The sequence below is a fragment of the Microcaecilia unicolor genome, chromosome 10 (assembly GCF_901765095.1).
Source record: "Microcaecilia unicolor chromosome 10, aMicUni1.1, whole genome shotgun sequence".
Lineage (NCBI taxonomy): Eukaryota > Metazoa > Chordata > Amphibia > Gymnophiona > Siphonopidae > Microcaecilia > Microcaecilia unicolor.
In genome coordinates, this window is record NC_044040.1 from 186,404,693 (window position 1) to 186,422,219 (window position 17,527).

The window sequence follows — 17,527 nt, forward strand, 5'->3', positions numbered from 1 at the left end:
ACCTTTTTTTTGGCCGAAAATGGACATGCGTCAAAATGAAAATTGGAACACATCCATTTTGGGTCTGGGACCTTACTGCCACCCATTCACTTAGTGGTAACGTCTCACGTGTTAACCGGTCTGCGTACTGGATGCGCATAAGAAAAGCGAATGCTACATACCTGTAGAAGGTATTCTCCGAGGACAGCAGGCTGATTGTTCTCACTGATGGGTTGACGTCCTCGGCAGCCCCCTCCATCGGAAAGTTTACTAGCAAAGGCCTTTGCTAGTCCTCGCGCGCCCATGCGCACTGCGCATGCGCGGCCGTCTTCCCGCCCGAAACCGGCTCGAGCCGGCCAGTCCAGTATGTAGCAAGACAATACACTTCAAGGGAAGACTCAACTCCAAAGGGGAGGCGGGCGGGTTTGTGAGAACAATCAGCCTGCTGTCCTCGGAGAATACCTTCTACAGGTATGTAGCATTCGCTTTCTCCGAGGACAAGCAGGCTGCTTGTTCTCACTGATGGGGTATCCTTAGCCCCCCAGGCTCACTCAAAACAACAACCATGGTCAATTGGGCCTCGCAACAGCGAGGACATTAAAGAGATTGACCTAAAAAATTTACCAACTAACTGAGAGTGCAGCCTGGAACAGAACAAACAGGGCCCTCGGGGGGTAGAGTTGGATCCTAAAGCCCAAACAGGTTCTGAAGAACTGACTGCCCGAACCGACTGTCGCGTCGGGTATCCTGCTGCAGGCAGTAATGAGATGTGAATGTGTGGACAGATGACCACGTCGCAGCTTTGCAAATTTCTTCAATGGAGGCTGACTTCAAGTGGGCTACCGACGCAGCCATGGCTCTAACATTATGAGCCGTGACATGACCCTCAAGAGCCAGCCCCGCCTGGGCGTAAGTGAAGGAAATGCAATCTGCTAGCCAATTGGATATGGTGCGTTTCCCTACAGCCACTCCCCTCCTATTGGGATCAAAAGAAACAAACAATTGGGCGGACTGTCTGTGGGGCTGTGTCCGCTCCAGATAGAAGGCCAATGCTCTCTTGCAGTCCAATGTGTGCAGCTGACGTTCAGCAGGGCAGGAATGAGGACGGGGAAAGAATGTTGGCAAGACAATTGACTGGTTCAGATGGAACTCCGACACGACCTTTGGCAAGAACTTAGGGTGAGTGCGGAGGACTACTCTGTTATGATGAAATTTGGTGTAAGGGGCCTGGGCTACCAGGGCCTGAAGCTCACTGACTCTACGAGCTGAAGTAACTGCCACCAAGAAAATGACCTTCCAGGTCAAGTACTTCAGATGGCAGGAATTCAGTGGCTCAAAAGGAGGTTTCATCAGCTGGGTGAGAACGACATTGAGATCCCATGACACTGTAGGAGGCTTGACAGGGGGCTTTGACAAAAGCAAACTTCTCATGAAGCCAACAACTAAAGGCTGTCCTGAGATCGGCTTACCTTCCACACGGTAATGGTATGCACTGATTGCACTAAGGTGAACCCTTACAGAGTTGGGTTTGAGACCAGACTCAGACAAGTGCAGAAGGTATTCAAGCAGGGTCTGTGTAGGACAAGAGCGAGGATCTAGGGCCTTGCTGTCACACCAGACGGCAAACCTCCTCCAATGGAAGAAGTAACTTCTCTTAGTGGAGTCTTTCCTGGAAGCAAGCAAGATGCGGGAGACACCCTCTGACAGACCCAAAGAGGCAAAGTCTACGCCCTCAACATCCAGGCCGTGAGAGCCAGAGACTGGAGGTTGGGATGCAGAAGCGCCCCTTCGTCCTGTGTGATGAGGGTCAGAAAACACTCCAATCTCCACGGTTCTTCGGAGGATAACTCCAGAAGAAGGGGGAACCAGATCTAACGCGGCCAAAAAGGAGCAATCAGAATCATGGTGCCTCGGTCTTGCTTGAGTTTCAACAAAGTCTTCCCCACCAGAGGAATGGGAGGATAAGCATACAGCAGGCCCTCCCCCCCATCCAGGAGGAAGGCATCCGATGCCAGTCTGCCGGGGGCCTGAAGCCTGGAACAGAACTGAGGGACTTTGTGGTTCACTCGAGATGCGAAGAGATCCACCAAGGGGGTGCCCCACGCTTGGAAGATCTGGCGCACCACTCTGGAGTTGAGCGACCACTCGTGAGGTTGCATAATCCGGCTCAGTCTGTCGGCCAGACTGTTGTTTACGCCTGCCAGATATGTGGCTTGGAGCACCATGCCGAGACGGCGAGCCCAGAGCCACATGCTGACGGCTTCCTGACACAGGGGGCGAGATCCGGTGCCCCCCTGCTTGTTGACATAGTACATGGCAACCTGGTTGTCTGTCTGAATTTGGATAATTTGGTGGGACAGCCGATCTCTGAAAGCCTTCAGAGCGTTCCAGATCGCTCGCAACTCCAGAAGGTTGATCTGTAGATCGCGTTCTTGGAGGGACCAACTTCCTTGGGTGTGAAGCCCATCGACATGAGCTCCCCATCCCAGGAGAGACGCATCCGTGGTCAGCACTTTTTGCGGCTGAGGAATTTGGAAGGGACGTCCCAGAGTCAAATTGGAGCAAATCGTCCACCAATACAGGGATTTGAGAAAACTCGTGGACAGGTGGATCACGTCCTCTAGACCCCCAGCGGCCTGATACCACTGGGAGGCTAGGGTCTATTGAGCAGATCTCATGTGAAGGCGGGCCATGGGAGTCACATGAACTGTGGAGGCCATGTGGCCCAGCAATCTCAACATCTGCCGAGCTGTGATCTGCTGGGACGCACGCACCCGCGAGACGAGGGACAACAAGTTGTTGGCTCTCGCCTCTGGAAGATAGGCGCGAGCTGTCCGAGAATCCAGCAGGGCTCCTATGAATTCGAGTTTCTGCACTGGGAGAAGATGGGACTTTGGGTAATTTATCACAAACCCCAGTAGCTCCAGGAGGCGAATAGTCATCTGCATGGACTGCAGGGCTCCTGCCTCGGATGTGTTCTTCACCAGCCAATCGTCGAGATATGGGAACACGTGCACCCCCAGCCTGCGAAGTGCCGCTGCTACCACAGCTAGGCACTTTGTGAACACCCTGGGCGCAGAGGCGAGCCCAAAGGGTAGCACACAGTACTGGAAGTGGCGTGTGCCCAACTGAAATCGCAGATACTGTCTGTGAGCTGGCAGTATCGGGATGTGAGTGTAGGCATCCTTCAAGTCCAGAGAGCATAGCCAATCGTTTTGCTGAATCATGGGGAGAAGGGTGCCCAGGGAAAGCATCCTGAACTTATCTTTTACGAGATATTTGTTCAGGGCCCTTAGGTCTAGGATGGGACGCATCCCCCCTGTTTTCTTTTCCACAAGGAAGTACCTGGAATAGAATCCCAGCCCTTCTTGCCCAGATGGCACGGGCTCGACCGCATTGGCGCTGAGAAGGGCGGAGAGTTCCTCTGCAAGTACCTGCTTGTGCTGGAAGCTGTAAGACAGAGCTCCCGGTGGACAATTTGGAGGTTTTGAGGCCAAATTGAGGGTGTATCCCTGCCGGACTATTTGGAGAACCCACTGATCGGAGGTTATGAGAGGCCACCTTTGGTGAAAAGCTTTCAACCTCCCCCCGACCGGCAGGTCGCCCGGCACTGACACTTGGATGTCGGCTATGCTCTGCTGGAGCCAGTCAAAAGCTCGCCCCTTGCTTTTGCTGGGGAGCCGCGGGGCCTTGCTGAGGCGCACGCTGCTGACGAGAGCGAGCGCGCTGGGGCTTAGCCTGGGCCGCAGGCTGTCGGGAAGGAGGATTGTACCTACGCTTACCAGAAGCATAGGGACCAGTCTTCCTTCCCCCGAAAAAACGTCTACCTGTAGAGGTAGAGGCTGAAGGCTGCCTGCGGGAGAACTTGTCGAATGCGGTGTCCCGCTGGTGGAGAGACTCTACCACCTGCTCGACTTTTTCTCCAAAAATGTTGTCCGCACGGCAAGGCGAGTCCGCAATCCGCTGCTGGAGTCTATTCTCCAGGTCGGCGGCACGCAGCCATGAGAGCCTGCGCATCACCACACCTTGAGCAGCGGCCCTGGACGCAACATCAAAAGTGTCATAAACTCCTCTGGCCAGGAATTTTCTGCACGCCTTCAGCTGCCTGACCACCTCCTGAAAAGGCTTGGCTTGCTCAGGGGGAAGAGCATCAACCAAGCCCGCCAACTGCCGCACATTGTTCCGCATGTGTATGCTCGTGTAGAGCTGGTAAGACTGGATCTTGGCCACGAGCATAGAAGAATGGTAGGCTTTCCTCCCAAAGGAGTCTAAGGTTCTAGGGTCTTTGCCCGGGGGCGCCGAAGCATGCTCCCTAGAACTCTTAGCCTTCTTTAGGGCCAGATCCACAACTCCAGAGTCATGAGGCAACTGAGTGCGCATCAGCTCTGGGTCCCCATGGATCCGGTACTGGGACTCAATCTTCTTGGGAATGTGGGGATTACTTAGTGGCTTGGTCCAGTTCGCAAGCAATGTCTTTTTCAGGACATGGTGCAAGGGAACAGTGGACGCTTCCTTAGGTGGAGAAGGATAGTCCAGGAGCTCAAACATTTCAGCCCTGGGCTCGTCCTCCACAACTACCGGGAAGGGGATGGCCGTAGACATCTCCCGGACAAAGGAAGCAAAAGACAGACTCTCGGGAGGAGAAAGCTGTCTCTCAGGAGAGGGAGTGGGATCAGAAGGAAGACCCTCAGACTCCTCGTCAGAGAAATATCTGGGGTCCTCCTCTTCCTCCCACGAGGCCTCACCCTCGGTGTCAGACACAAGTTCACGAACCTGCGTCTGCAACCTTGCCCTGCTCGACTCGGTGGAACCCCGTCCACGGTGGGGGCGTCGAGAGGTAGACTCCCTCGCCCGCATCGGCGAAGCTCCCTCCGCCGACGTAGTCTGGGAGCCTTCCTGGGAGGTGGCCGCTGTCGGCACCGCACGCGGTACCGACGTCGGGGACCTCAACCTGGGCGATGGGCCAGCCGGCGCCACGCTCGACGGTACCGGAGGCGCAAGCACCGCCGGTACCGGAGGGGTAGGGCGCAACAGCTCTCCCAGAATCTCTGGGAGAACGGCCCGGAGGCTCTCGTTTAGAGCGGCTGCAGAGAAAGGCTGAGAGGTCGATGCAGGCGTCGACGTCAGAACCTGTTCCGGGCGAGGAGGCTGTTCCGGGCTGTCCAGAGTGGAGCGCATCGACACCTCCTGAACAGAGGGTGAGCGGTCCTCTCGGTGCCGATGCCTGCTGGGTGCCGAATCCCTCGGCGACCCAGAGCTCTCGGTGCCGACATGGGGAGGAGACCGGTGTCGATGCTTCTTCGACTTCTTCCGAAGCATGTCACCGGAGCTCCCCGGCACCGACGAGGACGTAGAATCCATCCGTCGCTTCCTCGGGGCCGAGACCGAAGAGGGTCGATCCCGGGGGGGCTGTACCGCAGGAGCCCTCAGGGTAGGAGGAGACCCACCCGAAGGCTCACCGCCACCAGCAGGGGAATGGACAGCCCTCACCTGCACTCCTGACGATGCACCTCCGTCCGACGACATCAGCAGACAAAGTCTCGGTACCACCGACGTCGATGCAGTCGCCCGATGCCTCGGCGCCGATGCAGAGGTCCGATGCCTCGATGCAGTCGATGGAACGGCAGCCAAGGAAGATGGTCCGGACGCTGACGACGTCGATGCACTCGATGCCTCCGGTGCCGATGCCGACGAAGAGCCCGAGAACAAAACGTTCCACTGGGCTAATCTCGCTACCTGAGTCCGCCTTTGTAACAGGGAACACAGACTGCAGTTCTGAGGGCGGTGCTGGGCCCCTAGACACTGAAGACACGCAGAGTGCCTATCAGTGAGCGAGATTACCCGGGCGCACTGGGTGCACTTCTTGAAGCCGCTGGAAGGCTTCGATGTCATGGGCGGAAAAATCACGCCGGCGAAATCAAAAGCCGAAATGGCGAAAATTGAAGCACCAAAATTTAGAGGGAGAAAATCTCGACCGAGGCCAAAAGAGGCCTACCCCGACAACGAAAGAAAACTTATGGGGCAAAAACTGAGAAATACGGGAAGGGCAGAAAACCCGAAAGGGTCTTCCGGAACACTACCGGAGCGCTTCCCGAACTTTTTCAAGGAAAAAAGCGAAAAAACACGTCGAAAAGGACGCGCGAGGTCGACTCTCTGGGGCACGAACGGCGTAACACGACCGTACCGAGCGCGGACGAAAGAAGACTGGCCGGCTCGAGCCGGTTTCGGGCGGGAAGACGGCCGCGCATGCGCAGTGCGCATGGGCGCGCGAGGACTAGCAAAGGCCTTTGCTAGTAAACTTTCCGATGGAGGGGGCTGCCGAGGACGTCAACCCATCAGTGAGAACAAGCAGCCTGCTTGTCCTCGGAGAATGAAATTAACACCCAGGCCATGCAATAGCCAGGCGATAATTCCAAATTGGTGCGCGTTGGGCATATGTAGGCGCCTATGTGGCTTAGTAAAAGGGACCCCAAATGTTTTTTAAATGCCATATGGAGCTGTGTTGCTATGGAACTGCTAAGTTTTCCTTTTCATTAACTATGCTTTAAGGTAACACCTTTTAAAGTGGTCAGTTAAAGGTACAAATGTTAAGAGTTGCTTTCTCATGGTTCATTAGAATAGTTCTCTTTCTTTGCTATCCTTTAACCAGGTTTGCTGGAGTGTCTGGCAGATTATCTACATGTCTCTTCGAGAAAGCCACATACTATTATACACTGGTCCAACTTGGAAAGGCTAAACAGTCCAGAAATGGGCAGTAGTAAGAAATGGCTGAAATGTTTGAGCTAATACAAATGAGAGCTAGATTGATAAGAAAACATGAAAACTTGAAGGCAGGGCAACTAAAATCACTTTAGCTTGTTTTGGTTTTTTTTTTTAATCCAGATTATCCAATCTGGAGCCTGGGAGCTAAAACTGGGCTTCTAATAAAAATGAGTTGGGATCCTTGGGTCTCCTCAGATGATCAGTACTACTTCACCAGGGTTACTAAGTATAGACTGCCATGCCCCAGTTTGACCAACAGGCAGGAAGTAATGTCATTTATTGAGAAGTTCACTTACCTACTGACAAAAATAAAGTGTCTTGCTACCCACATTCGGGAGAGAACCCCTCCCCCCAACATGTGATGCTATGCTATACGAAAAGAGCAAAACAAGTTTAAGAATCAAGATGGTCACATACAACTTTTGGTCAAAAACCCCAGGGTCAATGCAATTTTTGTCAAATCTCACTGACAAATCTTGTCATCTTAAGCAACTAACTCTCCACTGCCACAGGGACAACTAAGATTGTAAACCCCAATACCTATTGTACCTGGATAAGATGAGAGTTGAATCCAAAACTAAAGTACATAATGTTTAGTGCTAATGTAGGTAGGTAATGTATGTAACAGCTTTCAACAGTGTCTGTTGTGAAGTAGCCTGCAGTAGGTTTAATGCAAAATCTGTGGTAAATTACAAAAGTTACAGAAGTATATCAAATAGCACAAAGTAGAAACTACAATCTTTAGATCAACTGTATTAATGGGTCTCTTTAATAAAGAACTGCTATTATTTGCTCCAGTCCTGAAGGCCCTTTTGTGGTTTTCTTTGCTGCTGTTTGTGTACTTTTGACCCTCTCTTCTGTTACCCTGTTTACAATGTGCATACTTGAATAAGCATACATTAGCATCTGAGACAACATGCTTCATTTGCATTCTATCTGCAGCAAACATTTATACACCTTAGCAGCAGATGTTAATGCACTATGGTACATCAGTCCCCACACCGAATCCTGCATTTACTCTCTACTGTAAATAGAGAAACATAGCCTATTCAGTATGAACCAGAATATTTCTGCATACATCCATGAAGAAAACATTTTAAACTATTTCAAAATAAAAACACCTTTGTATTTTATTTCCTTGTAAAAAATCAATTTGTACACATGCAGACTAAAACCAGTGTAAGAAAATTATCCACATTGTTTAAACAAATAACTGTACTTAAATAACAAGGTCTGCCATTGGTTTGTATAAAAATAAGTAGTTTTATCCCCCTTTCCCCAAATCTATTCTGCAGCTTTTCCATAAACAATCACAACTCTAATACATACAAATTAACCTGACCACAGATTTGGATACTGCTAAGGTATTTTCAATGTGCAAAAAAGTAGTTTCTTCAAAAGAAAAATATCTGCGATCAGGTCTTGTAAATCAAAGTGTAATCATGGTTTTCCTTGTCAAATCTTAATTACAAGTCCATATAGCCTATTTTAAGATTAATAACTAAACTATATAAATAAAGTAAACTCTGTTCAGTGCCTGTGTCTGCTATGTCCAGAATGACTGCTGCTGTGGTGTTTGCTTTTATGAGGTCTCTCAAATGATCGAGATCTTTCATGTCTGTCCCTATGATGGCCCCGATCATGCCTGTGTTTCTTGGCATCAGAGTGATCTCTGGATTTGCTGTGAGAGCGAGATCGAGATTTTTTCCTTTTGTGGCTATGTCTGTTGGAGCTCTTCAGTTCATCAATACGGTGCTTGACTTTAAGTTGCGGAGAACCATGGTTGTGATGTCTATGAGGACTTTCACTGTGACTGCGTGACCGACTTCGTGATCTTGAGCTGTATGTGCCCGATCTACTCCTCCTATTATTATAACTAAATGAAAAGCAAATAATATTATTTTAAAAATTTAACCAGTTGCTGCAGAAAAGGAAAAGAAGAAATCATCCAAACTCAAGTTTCCAGAAAGAAATAAAGGGATATTTTAGAAAAGACATCCACCTCAGAACACCACAAATGAACATCCATCTCACATATATTCTAGAACAGGATATAGCCTGTTCTAAAATACATGAAAGATGGATGTCCATGTACTGGAAACATTCAACATGAACACCCCTTTTACAAACATCCAAATTATGAACAGGGAAAAACAAGGGACACAGAAGTCTGTGTCGCAGTACAGAAAAGGTCCATCTTATAAAATGGCTACATAGACACCAATGCAGAACAGAGGGATAGCCTAATGGGTTAGAGAAGTGAGCCGAGGATCAGGGGATCCAGGTTCAAATCACACTTCAGTTTATGATTTTTTTCTAAAATTGTGAGCCCTCCAAAAACAGAAAAATATTTATTGTACCTGAATGTACACACCTTCAATATTCTTCAGGTACAGTAGGTATTTTCCTGGAGGGTTTAATTATTAAAAAGGTAGCTGAAGTGGGATTTAAACTGTGCAGTAACTAGGCCTGTTCAAACGTTTCTCTAATTTACATTATGTAACAGAGTGACTGTCATATTATAAAGTACTCTTTAAACTTCAGTTTTGAAGTGGACTGCCAGAAATACAACACAGGTTGCTTTATTTGCTTTCCACCACAGAATGATAGACAAAACACATTATGGGCCAGATATACTAAGCATTTTTCAGAAACAAAATGGGTAAAACCTTTCAGTAGATCAGGCTTTATATGTTACTCCTGTAAATGTTTTGCTACAGATGGTAAAGATCTGGATTTGAAATAAATGCCGTTCATTTTTACGTACTGTCTTCTTGGACTGTGAGATCGAGACCGAGACCTTGTTCTTGACCTTGATCTACTGCCGCTTCTGCTGTTTCTGCTTCTTTTGCTTTCCTTTCGCATCCTTAATTTACATTAAAACAAGAAATGAAAAATAATTGGATAATGAATTTTAAAGTTTTAAACCAAAATTGTAAGACAATTAATTGAGGGTCCAAGTGACAAGCTTGCAACCAACAGTTGAAAACTTTTCAATGAACTTGACTTCCAAGTTTATTTAGAGGCTTCATATACGAATACCATAGAAGAGGTTTACATAATACAACAGAGGATAAAGGGATGAAAGGAATTTCATTAAGAAAGTAAAGGAAAGAGCAGCATACAGTAAAAGAGGATTAGGAATTGGGAGGGTGATCCAGCAGATAGCAGGGGGTCAGGGGAGAGAGAAAATAACCACCCTTCAAAGAATATTATTTATGCCAGCAGGGCCATCTGTAGGTGTGGACAGGTAAGCAAGGCAAGAACCATGTCACTCTCACCCAAAGAGCTGCACCATAGGAAAAGCAAACCGGTACACCGCATCACTGTTTGAACTGACTGAATTCACTGGAGGACACCCTGACCTAAAAATGTTATTGCGGGAGGGACTCTGCCCCTTGCAACTGCCTGGCTCCAGACAGCCCGGCATATGAGCACACGTGTATTTCACTGAAGCACCATCAAGCTCAAAATAAAGTCACCACTGGATCTTGGGGGTGGGGGGAAGAAGTAATTTACTAAAAGTTAGTGTGTGTTGCCATGGGGCTCACAGAATAATATGGTTTTAAAATAATTAAGCTGTATACCTATTATCAGCAGTATCCCTTAATAGATGTTTGAAACTATGGATACTTACTGCATAAGGAAGAAATTAGCAACTAAAGATTTCTAAGAAAATATTGTAAGTGCTGGTTAGAATTTTCTCATTGGTCTCTTTCTACTGGCTTCCTATTCACGCTCGTGTTGATTTTTAAATTATCTTTTGTGTTTAAGATTTTATACAGGTGTGCCACTTAACATCTTAATAGTCTGGTCACTTAACACAAAGATTGGACATATATCCACTGTTTTTAATTTATTGAGCTTTCCTTCTTTTAAACATATATGCTTAAATTGTTTTGATTGTTTATGCTGTACAGCTCTAGAATGGTCTTCCACTGCAGATAAAATCTTTGTCTTACATATCTTACGTCCTTTCTAGGAAGCATCTGAAAACATACTTTTTTGAAAAATATTTGACGAGAACTTTTTGTCTTATTCTTTGTTTTGTTAATGTAATTCTTTATTGTGAGCCGCTTTGGACATAAATTTAGGGATTACGTGAGTTAACAGGAAAAAAAAAAAAGCACAAGCAAATCCTGAAACTGCGCTCCAATAAAGAAATCTGGCCAAGTTAAGAGTATGAGTAACAAATCTTTTTTAAAAGATGGGAAACCTACCCATTGTAAGGACTTTTTGAGGACTGCTGCCTCTCTTCTGGTTCTTTTTTGGTATTCTTCATATTTATAGAAGCTGGTGACTTTTCCTCAGGTTTAATTTCTCGTGGTGATGCTAAAGAATTAAAAACAAAAGTAAATACTGGAAAGAAGAACATGGTACTTGACATATTTTTCTGTTTTATCAGAGCAAAAACCAACTAGCCTGCAGGTACCGGAGACACTTTTTTTAAATCCAGCAGCCAAGCCAATTTTAATTCCCCCTCTCCATGTGTATTTTCATAATCTGGACCATAATTAAAACTAAACTAGTGAAACAATCATACCATGAGGAAGCTCTCCAGAACAGGCAAAACTTACTAATACTAAAGTAATTCAATTTGTTGAAGTTAAGGCCAAAACAGAATGAAGTAAAGCATGGTGCAGCTCCAAATATCCTACAACATTACTACTACATACCATCAACCAGGACACACTACATATAAAAAGAGTGCAATATTAAACTAAAAGCAGAATTTAGAAATCCATTATATGAACACTTCCAGCTTTTTCTGTACATTATATACAAAAAAATCTTCCTAAATTGTTAAATTTAGAATATAGGAATCCAACAGAAAATACTGAGGGGCAGATGCAGAAAGCTACTGCAGGCTGTATTACCCTGAATGAGCTTGCCTGCTCATTAATGGCGGCTGCAAGCTATAGAGGGTTTCTGCACAGAGATTTACTCCTATGGGTAGATATTAGCACATAGCATATGAAAGCATTCGCTAAAGAGTTGATCAGTCACTCTGCAGCAATGACTACTGTGGTAGCTCAACCCAAGAAACCTGTCAGGTCTGAGGGCTGTCGTAGAGCCACCAATGTCAGCACCAGCCCCATCTCTCTCTCCCTTTTGCCCAAATAACCCTCCTAAACCCCAGCATAACTGGCATGCCCCCCCAGGACTGGTACCCCCCTTTAAAATACTGCCCCCAACATGACTGACACTCCCCACACACATCCCCCCCTCAAACCCAATCTGAATTAAAAAAAAAAAAGGTCTCCAACAGGAAACCCCTTCCCCCCATATATTCCTTACTCCCTCCCCCTTTGAGGCCCTTTCTGGACGCCGGTACTTGAAGAGGCAGGAGCGATGCCTGCTTGCTGCTACTTTCAGCACCATAATCTACAAAACGATCGCATGGTGTACCAGGCAGGGCCAGTCTACTGGCTCCTGTCTTTGGGCCTGAATGACTATACCACTGCTACCCAGGTCCTGAACTGCTACAGCTGGAACAGCTTCCAGGTACAAACTTGCTGATAGAGGAAAGTGCCCTCATGCTGCCTTGAAGGGGGCAGGGTATATGTTATAAGGTTCAGAGGAGAGGATACGGGGTGAAAGTGAAAGCAAATGTGGTATCTGAGGGAGAAATGGTTTAGGGAAAGGAAAGGTTTATGTCTGAAAGGGAAACCACAGGTAACATGAAATTGGCCCTTTCTGGTTTAAGAGAAGAGATAGAGAGGGAGGAGTGGACCTGTGGTCAGAACACTGGGCTTCACATACAGAGGTACCTGGTTCAAATCCCACCGCTGCTTGAGATCTTGGGGCAAGTCACTTAAACCTCCATAGCCTCAGGTACAACATTAGATTGTGAGCCCTTCAGGAGATAGGGAAACACCTAGTAAACATGAATGTAGCTCAGTAAACATGAATGTAGCTCACCTTGAGCTACTACTGAAAAAGTTGAGAGCAAAATTCAAATAAAGGAAGGGGGTCCGAAAAGCAATATTTTTAAGTTAGGTGAGGGATGGTCATGTGGTGGGAGATGGTGTCATAAGACACAGGGAATTTTTTATTTGAGGAGGGGAGGGGGTGAGAGAGAGGGAGATCAGGCCCCATGCAGACTGCAACTTTTCCCCCCCCCCATTTAAAATGTCACCCTTCCAATGGAAGGATGATAGGGGTTATAAGAGTCAAAACCTTCAATCATCTGATATTTCTGTTTTGTATATTGTCTATATTCTATGGTGTTTTCTATAAGGTGGGTTTTGGGGAGAAGGGACTGTGCGAGGAACAGTTTCTGTTTTACAATTTTGTTTAATAAAAAAAAATGTTAAATAGAAAAAACAAGTGTCACCTTTCCTGTTGGACGGGAAAGGTGACATTTCCCAAAGAGATGTAGATAACTGCTGCAATTTTAAAAGCAGCAGCAACTTGCACTCTCACTGCTTATAGAACACTGCAGTATTTCAGGATCGGTAATTTTGTGGTAGAGCCGCTTGTTTAGCCAGTTCTACCAGGAGGCTTTCTGCATTGGCCCCCCAGAACATTTTACTTGAATGGATATCTTTAAAGAGGCCAGCATGTGCATCTTAAGGTGTTATCTGCAAAAATGGGACAAAATTGTGAATTATGACACTTTAGCAGCAGGAGCTGAAGTGACAAATGATTACAATCATCCCACACTACAACATTAACATCTTAGTCAAATTGTATACACGGCTCAGTCAAGGAGTTAACAGCAAACTAAATGAAATTAACTTACATGGTTTGGAAGCAGGAGAAAATCCACCCATGGTGGAAAGTGCTGGAGTACCATCAGGATTCAGGCCTTTTGCTTTCAGTTTAGCTTCTTGTAAGGCTACTTTTCTCTTCTCTACCTCTTTCTCTAGAAATTCGTAGTTAGGCTGTTAAAGAAACCAGGCAAAAATAGTAGAAAAACTGACCAGTGACCATAAACATAGCCTATTTGAAATATATTTTTCCTAAAGAAACATAGACATGAAGTCTTTCTGAATTGCAAAGTCAAAGTATTTCCTGATATTGCTGGACAAACTCAGAAAAGACGTCAGTCTTTTTTGAAACTTCGTGATCGTGTACTGTCACAGGGGGGAATTTTCAGGCTTATTTTTTCTTGTAAATGTGTTGTTAAATTTCAAACTATTAAATATGTTTTCTTTGAGAGTGATCAATTAGCAAAATTCCTGGACTCCAGACAAGAACTAGCCGTAAACTCTCTGGTGCTTCCTCCATTAGTATCTACTCCGTGATTGGATAAGTGGGAATATGTTCTATTCATTTTTTCCTATGTTAACCAATTTTTGAATAGTGCCTTGCCTAAAATTGTGGACTTTAGCAGTAATTATCATTTAATAGATTATCTTTATAAAATATTTTCTTGTATGGTATGGTAATACTCCTTTTCTGTACAAGTGTTTCTTCTAAAATTCATTAAAATTACAAATAAAAAAAAAAAGAAAAAAAAAAAAGAAATGTGGTAGTTCAATTCACACAAACTTACCTTTTTTCTTGTATAAAGCTTCAGTGTAGTTGTACAAATCTCTTGAATATCATCTTCTGAAGCGCCAAAAAGCAGAAACCAATGGGGACGTGATGGCAATGGAATCTAGGAAACCAAACAAGTCTATGCTCCAAATCATTTTTTTAATGAAAGCCACCTAAGCAGCTAATTTATTATTTTTTTAAAAACTATTCTTGGAGCCAATGCAGAAACAAAAATAGTGAGGCTGATACTTAGCTGTTCTTTGCATACAAACCTGTGTGCATACATTTAGTAGATTTACTGATTAGCGCACAAATTTTGTGTGCTTTCAAATCGCACATGTTTAGCTTACTGCATCAGCGTGCAAAATGTTCTTAAGTTCACATTAGAAGCAGTGTGCTCAACTGTTGGCTTAAGGCTCTAACACGCAGCTTTCTGAATTGGCCCCCTTGTTATTCTACATTGACAGTTGGCTGATTAACTATTATGGATTAGCAGAGCCATTACATACAAACAAGTTGTGAAAGCTAATCTGTGTGTGAGAGACATCCCAAGATACTTTGGACAAAAATGATTAACAAGGCTTGAGCCATACCAAATACAAATTAGATTAGTGAAAGCAAATTAAATTTTAGTTAAGGCATTTAAAATTTCTGCATATTCTTTCACATTTTCAGTTGTTTATCAACTCAAACACAAATATGACACTCATACAGATCAACAATGACCTCAGAACCAGAACTGTTGCCAACAATCAGGAGACAGTGGTAGTATCTCACCAGCCCCTGTCCCCAATCTTCCATTTCCCTTGCAGCCCTACTTCTGACTGCTCCAAAGAGTTACTTGTTGCTAGTGGGGGACCTTTCTGTAGACACCAGCTAGTTGTATCTCAAGGACTAGGATGGAGAACCATTCCTGATTTAGGGATAAAACATTCAAATTTAAACAAAACCAGAGCATATTTACCTTAAGAGCTCTGGCTGCAAGATAAATACAAGCACAAGCTATGGTTTCTGCCTGAAATCGCACGAACACATTAGTTCGAAGACTGTCATTCATGTAATTCCTGGGGAAAAAAAAAATATAAACTTTGATTTAGGTATAACAGATTCTGTATGGTAAAAAATAAATAAATTCAATAAAAAAAAATTTGGAGACTCAAATCAACTTTATTTTTTTTCTTCTCTTTAACTGGACGCTACGCCCCCCCCCCCCCCCCTCATCTAACTTCAAGTTCTGCACGTTTCAGAGTTCAAAATAAACATCCTGGGCCCTTCTGTTCATTTGAAGTCATTAAAATGATATATCTTTTTATGTTTTAATAAAATCTCCACTTTTCATCAACCCACTTGTTTCCTGTCACAAAACAAATATTAATTTCATATCAATAGGATCTTTTTTAAAGATATCGCATGGCTTGAAAATATAGTTAAAGTTTCTTTCCTATTTTAGAGTGCTACATCCTGTATGTAAATATAAATTAGACGATATATAATAGCAATACGGTTTCTAGTAGGAATTCAAAAGAACTATAGCACAAATTCTTAATGTGTTTAACTAGAACTTAAGTACAGAATAGATGTTACTGCTTGCTGAATGGACAGATTTTTCTTTTAAAAAAAGTAAAAACTCTTTGTGACCAGGTCCAGATTTAGAACAGTTAAGTCAACTGCTCAGGGTGTTTTGAGGTCTTGTGCTGCTGCTGCCACCATGTTCTGCCTTCCCTTCTCCGGTCCTGTCTAGGGGCACCAAAATCTTAAATCCAGTGCCATCTGCAAAACATTTCAACTAATATGTCTTGAACTCCAACTGCATGTGACAGTACTCAGGGTCCGATTGGCTGGCATGCTATCAGAAAACATGGATGGCTTTCTTAACTTGCCCAAGACATGTTTGTAATTCCTAATACATTACAGAATCCAAAAGGCACCATGAATGTCTGACAGCCATAGTTAATTCACTACAGAACAGCCTGCAACCTTCTCCCTAATCATTTCCTTTGCTGTCATGTCAATGTTAGCTATTCCAACTTATAAATTTGAATAAAGTTGACTTACTTCTAGTAATTAAACATTTTACTGTGATAATGGGCCATTTCAGGAGTTTAAAACAGCCTTATTTTAATGATTAAAACACCGAAGACTGAAAAACTAGGTGCATTCATCATCTGCCCTAATCAGCCCACCTATACACAAGTGACAAAGGGAAATGTTACATTACAAATTTAGTGGCTGCACTATAAATGCCTCTTTGTTGAAAGTGGTAGTTGTGTTCCATACATTTTAAAATCTACAATGAAAACAAATTAAAATGTAGTTTAGATTGGGACTGCAAAATATAGTCATTTACAGAGAGCCTGCTATTCAAGCCATATTAAGTATTACCACTAACATGCATACATTTATTACATATGTATGTCAAATAGTTATTTCTTGAAGCAAATATACAAATCCTTTTGACACCCCGAGAGAACTAGAAGATGCTGCCAGATGGATATGGACCGACCACTTCAGTGAATCTCGGATGAGAGCTTGCACTGGATTGGCTGGAGAGAAGAGCAGCCAATCGGGCCATCCTGAGGCTGTGGTGCAGATGGCAGAGTTCTATGACTTACCATCATGGACTACCCTTTAATTAAAGAGTAGAAAAAAAAAAGAACAAAGTTAAATTGAGTTCTCCATTAAAACTGGTTAGTCAAACCATGAAAACAGTATGCAGAAACAAGTAATCAATGCAAGTGCCAGAACACTGGAACTTTCATTTGATATGGTTACGGGTACCTTAATGCTTTATCCAGAGCACATCAATCTACATTATTTCTGCTACTATTTCCTTGGCTGCAAAGAACGTCAAGATTAACTTACCAGGCTGTCTGAACCAGGGTTTGATTACGCTCACACTCTAACACTTGCAGATACATAACTATTATCTGTAGATAAAACAAACAAAAAAATTCTACATAACCCATGGAAAGTATACCACATGACCATACTTTTGAAGATACAAGGCTATTACATATACTCTATTCATGTTACGCATCGGGTTAAAAGTTATTTACAAATTTTCAACTCACCTTGTGCGGATGCTTGACATGAACACAAAATCCCAACTCCTTCAGAATTCTCCTTTCAGCTTTGATTACTTGGTTTTTGGTGTTTATGTAGTTCTGATCAAGTATCAAGGGGCTTGGAGTCCTAATTTGTAGGAGACAAAATCAAACTACTTTGCATATCCGATACCCATATCCATATCAGTTTTCCCTTCCAACCAACTAAACGGCAACAGAAACTAAATTTTTGAAAC

At 44.4% G+C, this 17,527-nt stretch overlaps 1 protein-coding gene across 2 annotated transcripts in view; it reads right to left on the reverse strand.

The window, feature by feature from the left end:
- Positions 1-7,845: 7,845 nt before the first annotated feature.
- CCNL1 (cyclin L1) overlaps positions 7,846-17,527 on the reverse strand; it is a 41,748-nt gene continuing 32,066 nt past the window's right edge. For both annotated transcript variants that reach the window (XM_030216016.1, XM_030216015.1), the window contains 8 exons: positions 17,298-17,418; positions 17,089-17,153; positions 15,191-15,290; positions 14,243-14,347; positions 13,487-13,628; positions 10,962-11,073; positions 9,509-9,607; positions 7,846-8,617 (listed from right to left, as the gene is read on the reverse strand). In XM_030216016.1, coding sequence (XP_030071876.1) covers positions 8,272-8,617; positions 9,509-9,607; positions 10,962-11,073; positions 13,487-13,628; positions 14,243-14,347; positions 15,191-15,290; positions 17,089-17,153; positions 17,298-17,418 — 1,090 coding nt within the window. In that variant the 3' untranslated portion in view covers positions 7,846-8,271. The remainder of the gene's footprint in view (positions 8,618-9,508; positions 9,608-10,961; positions 11,074-13,486; positions 13,629-14,242; positions 14,348-15,190; positions 15,291-17,088; positions 17,154-17,297; positions 17,419-17,527) is intronic.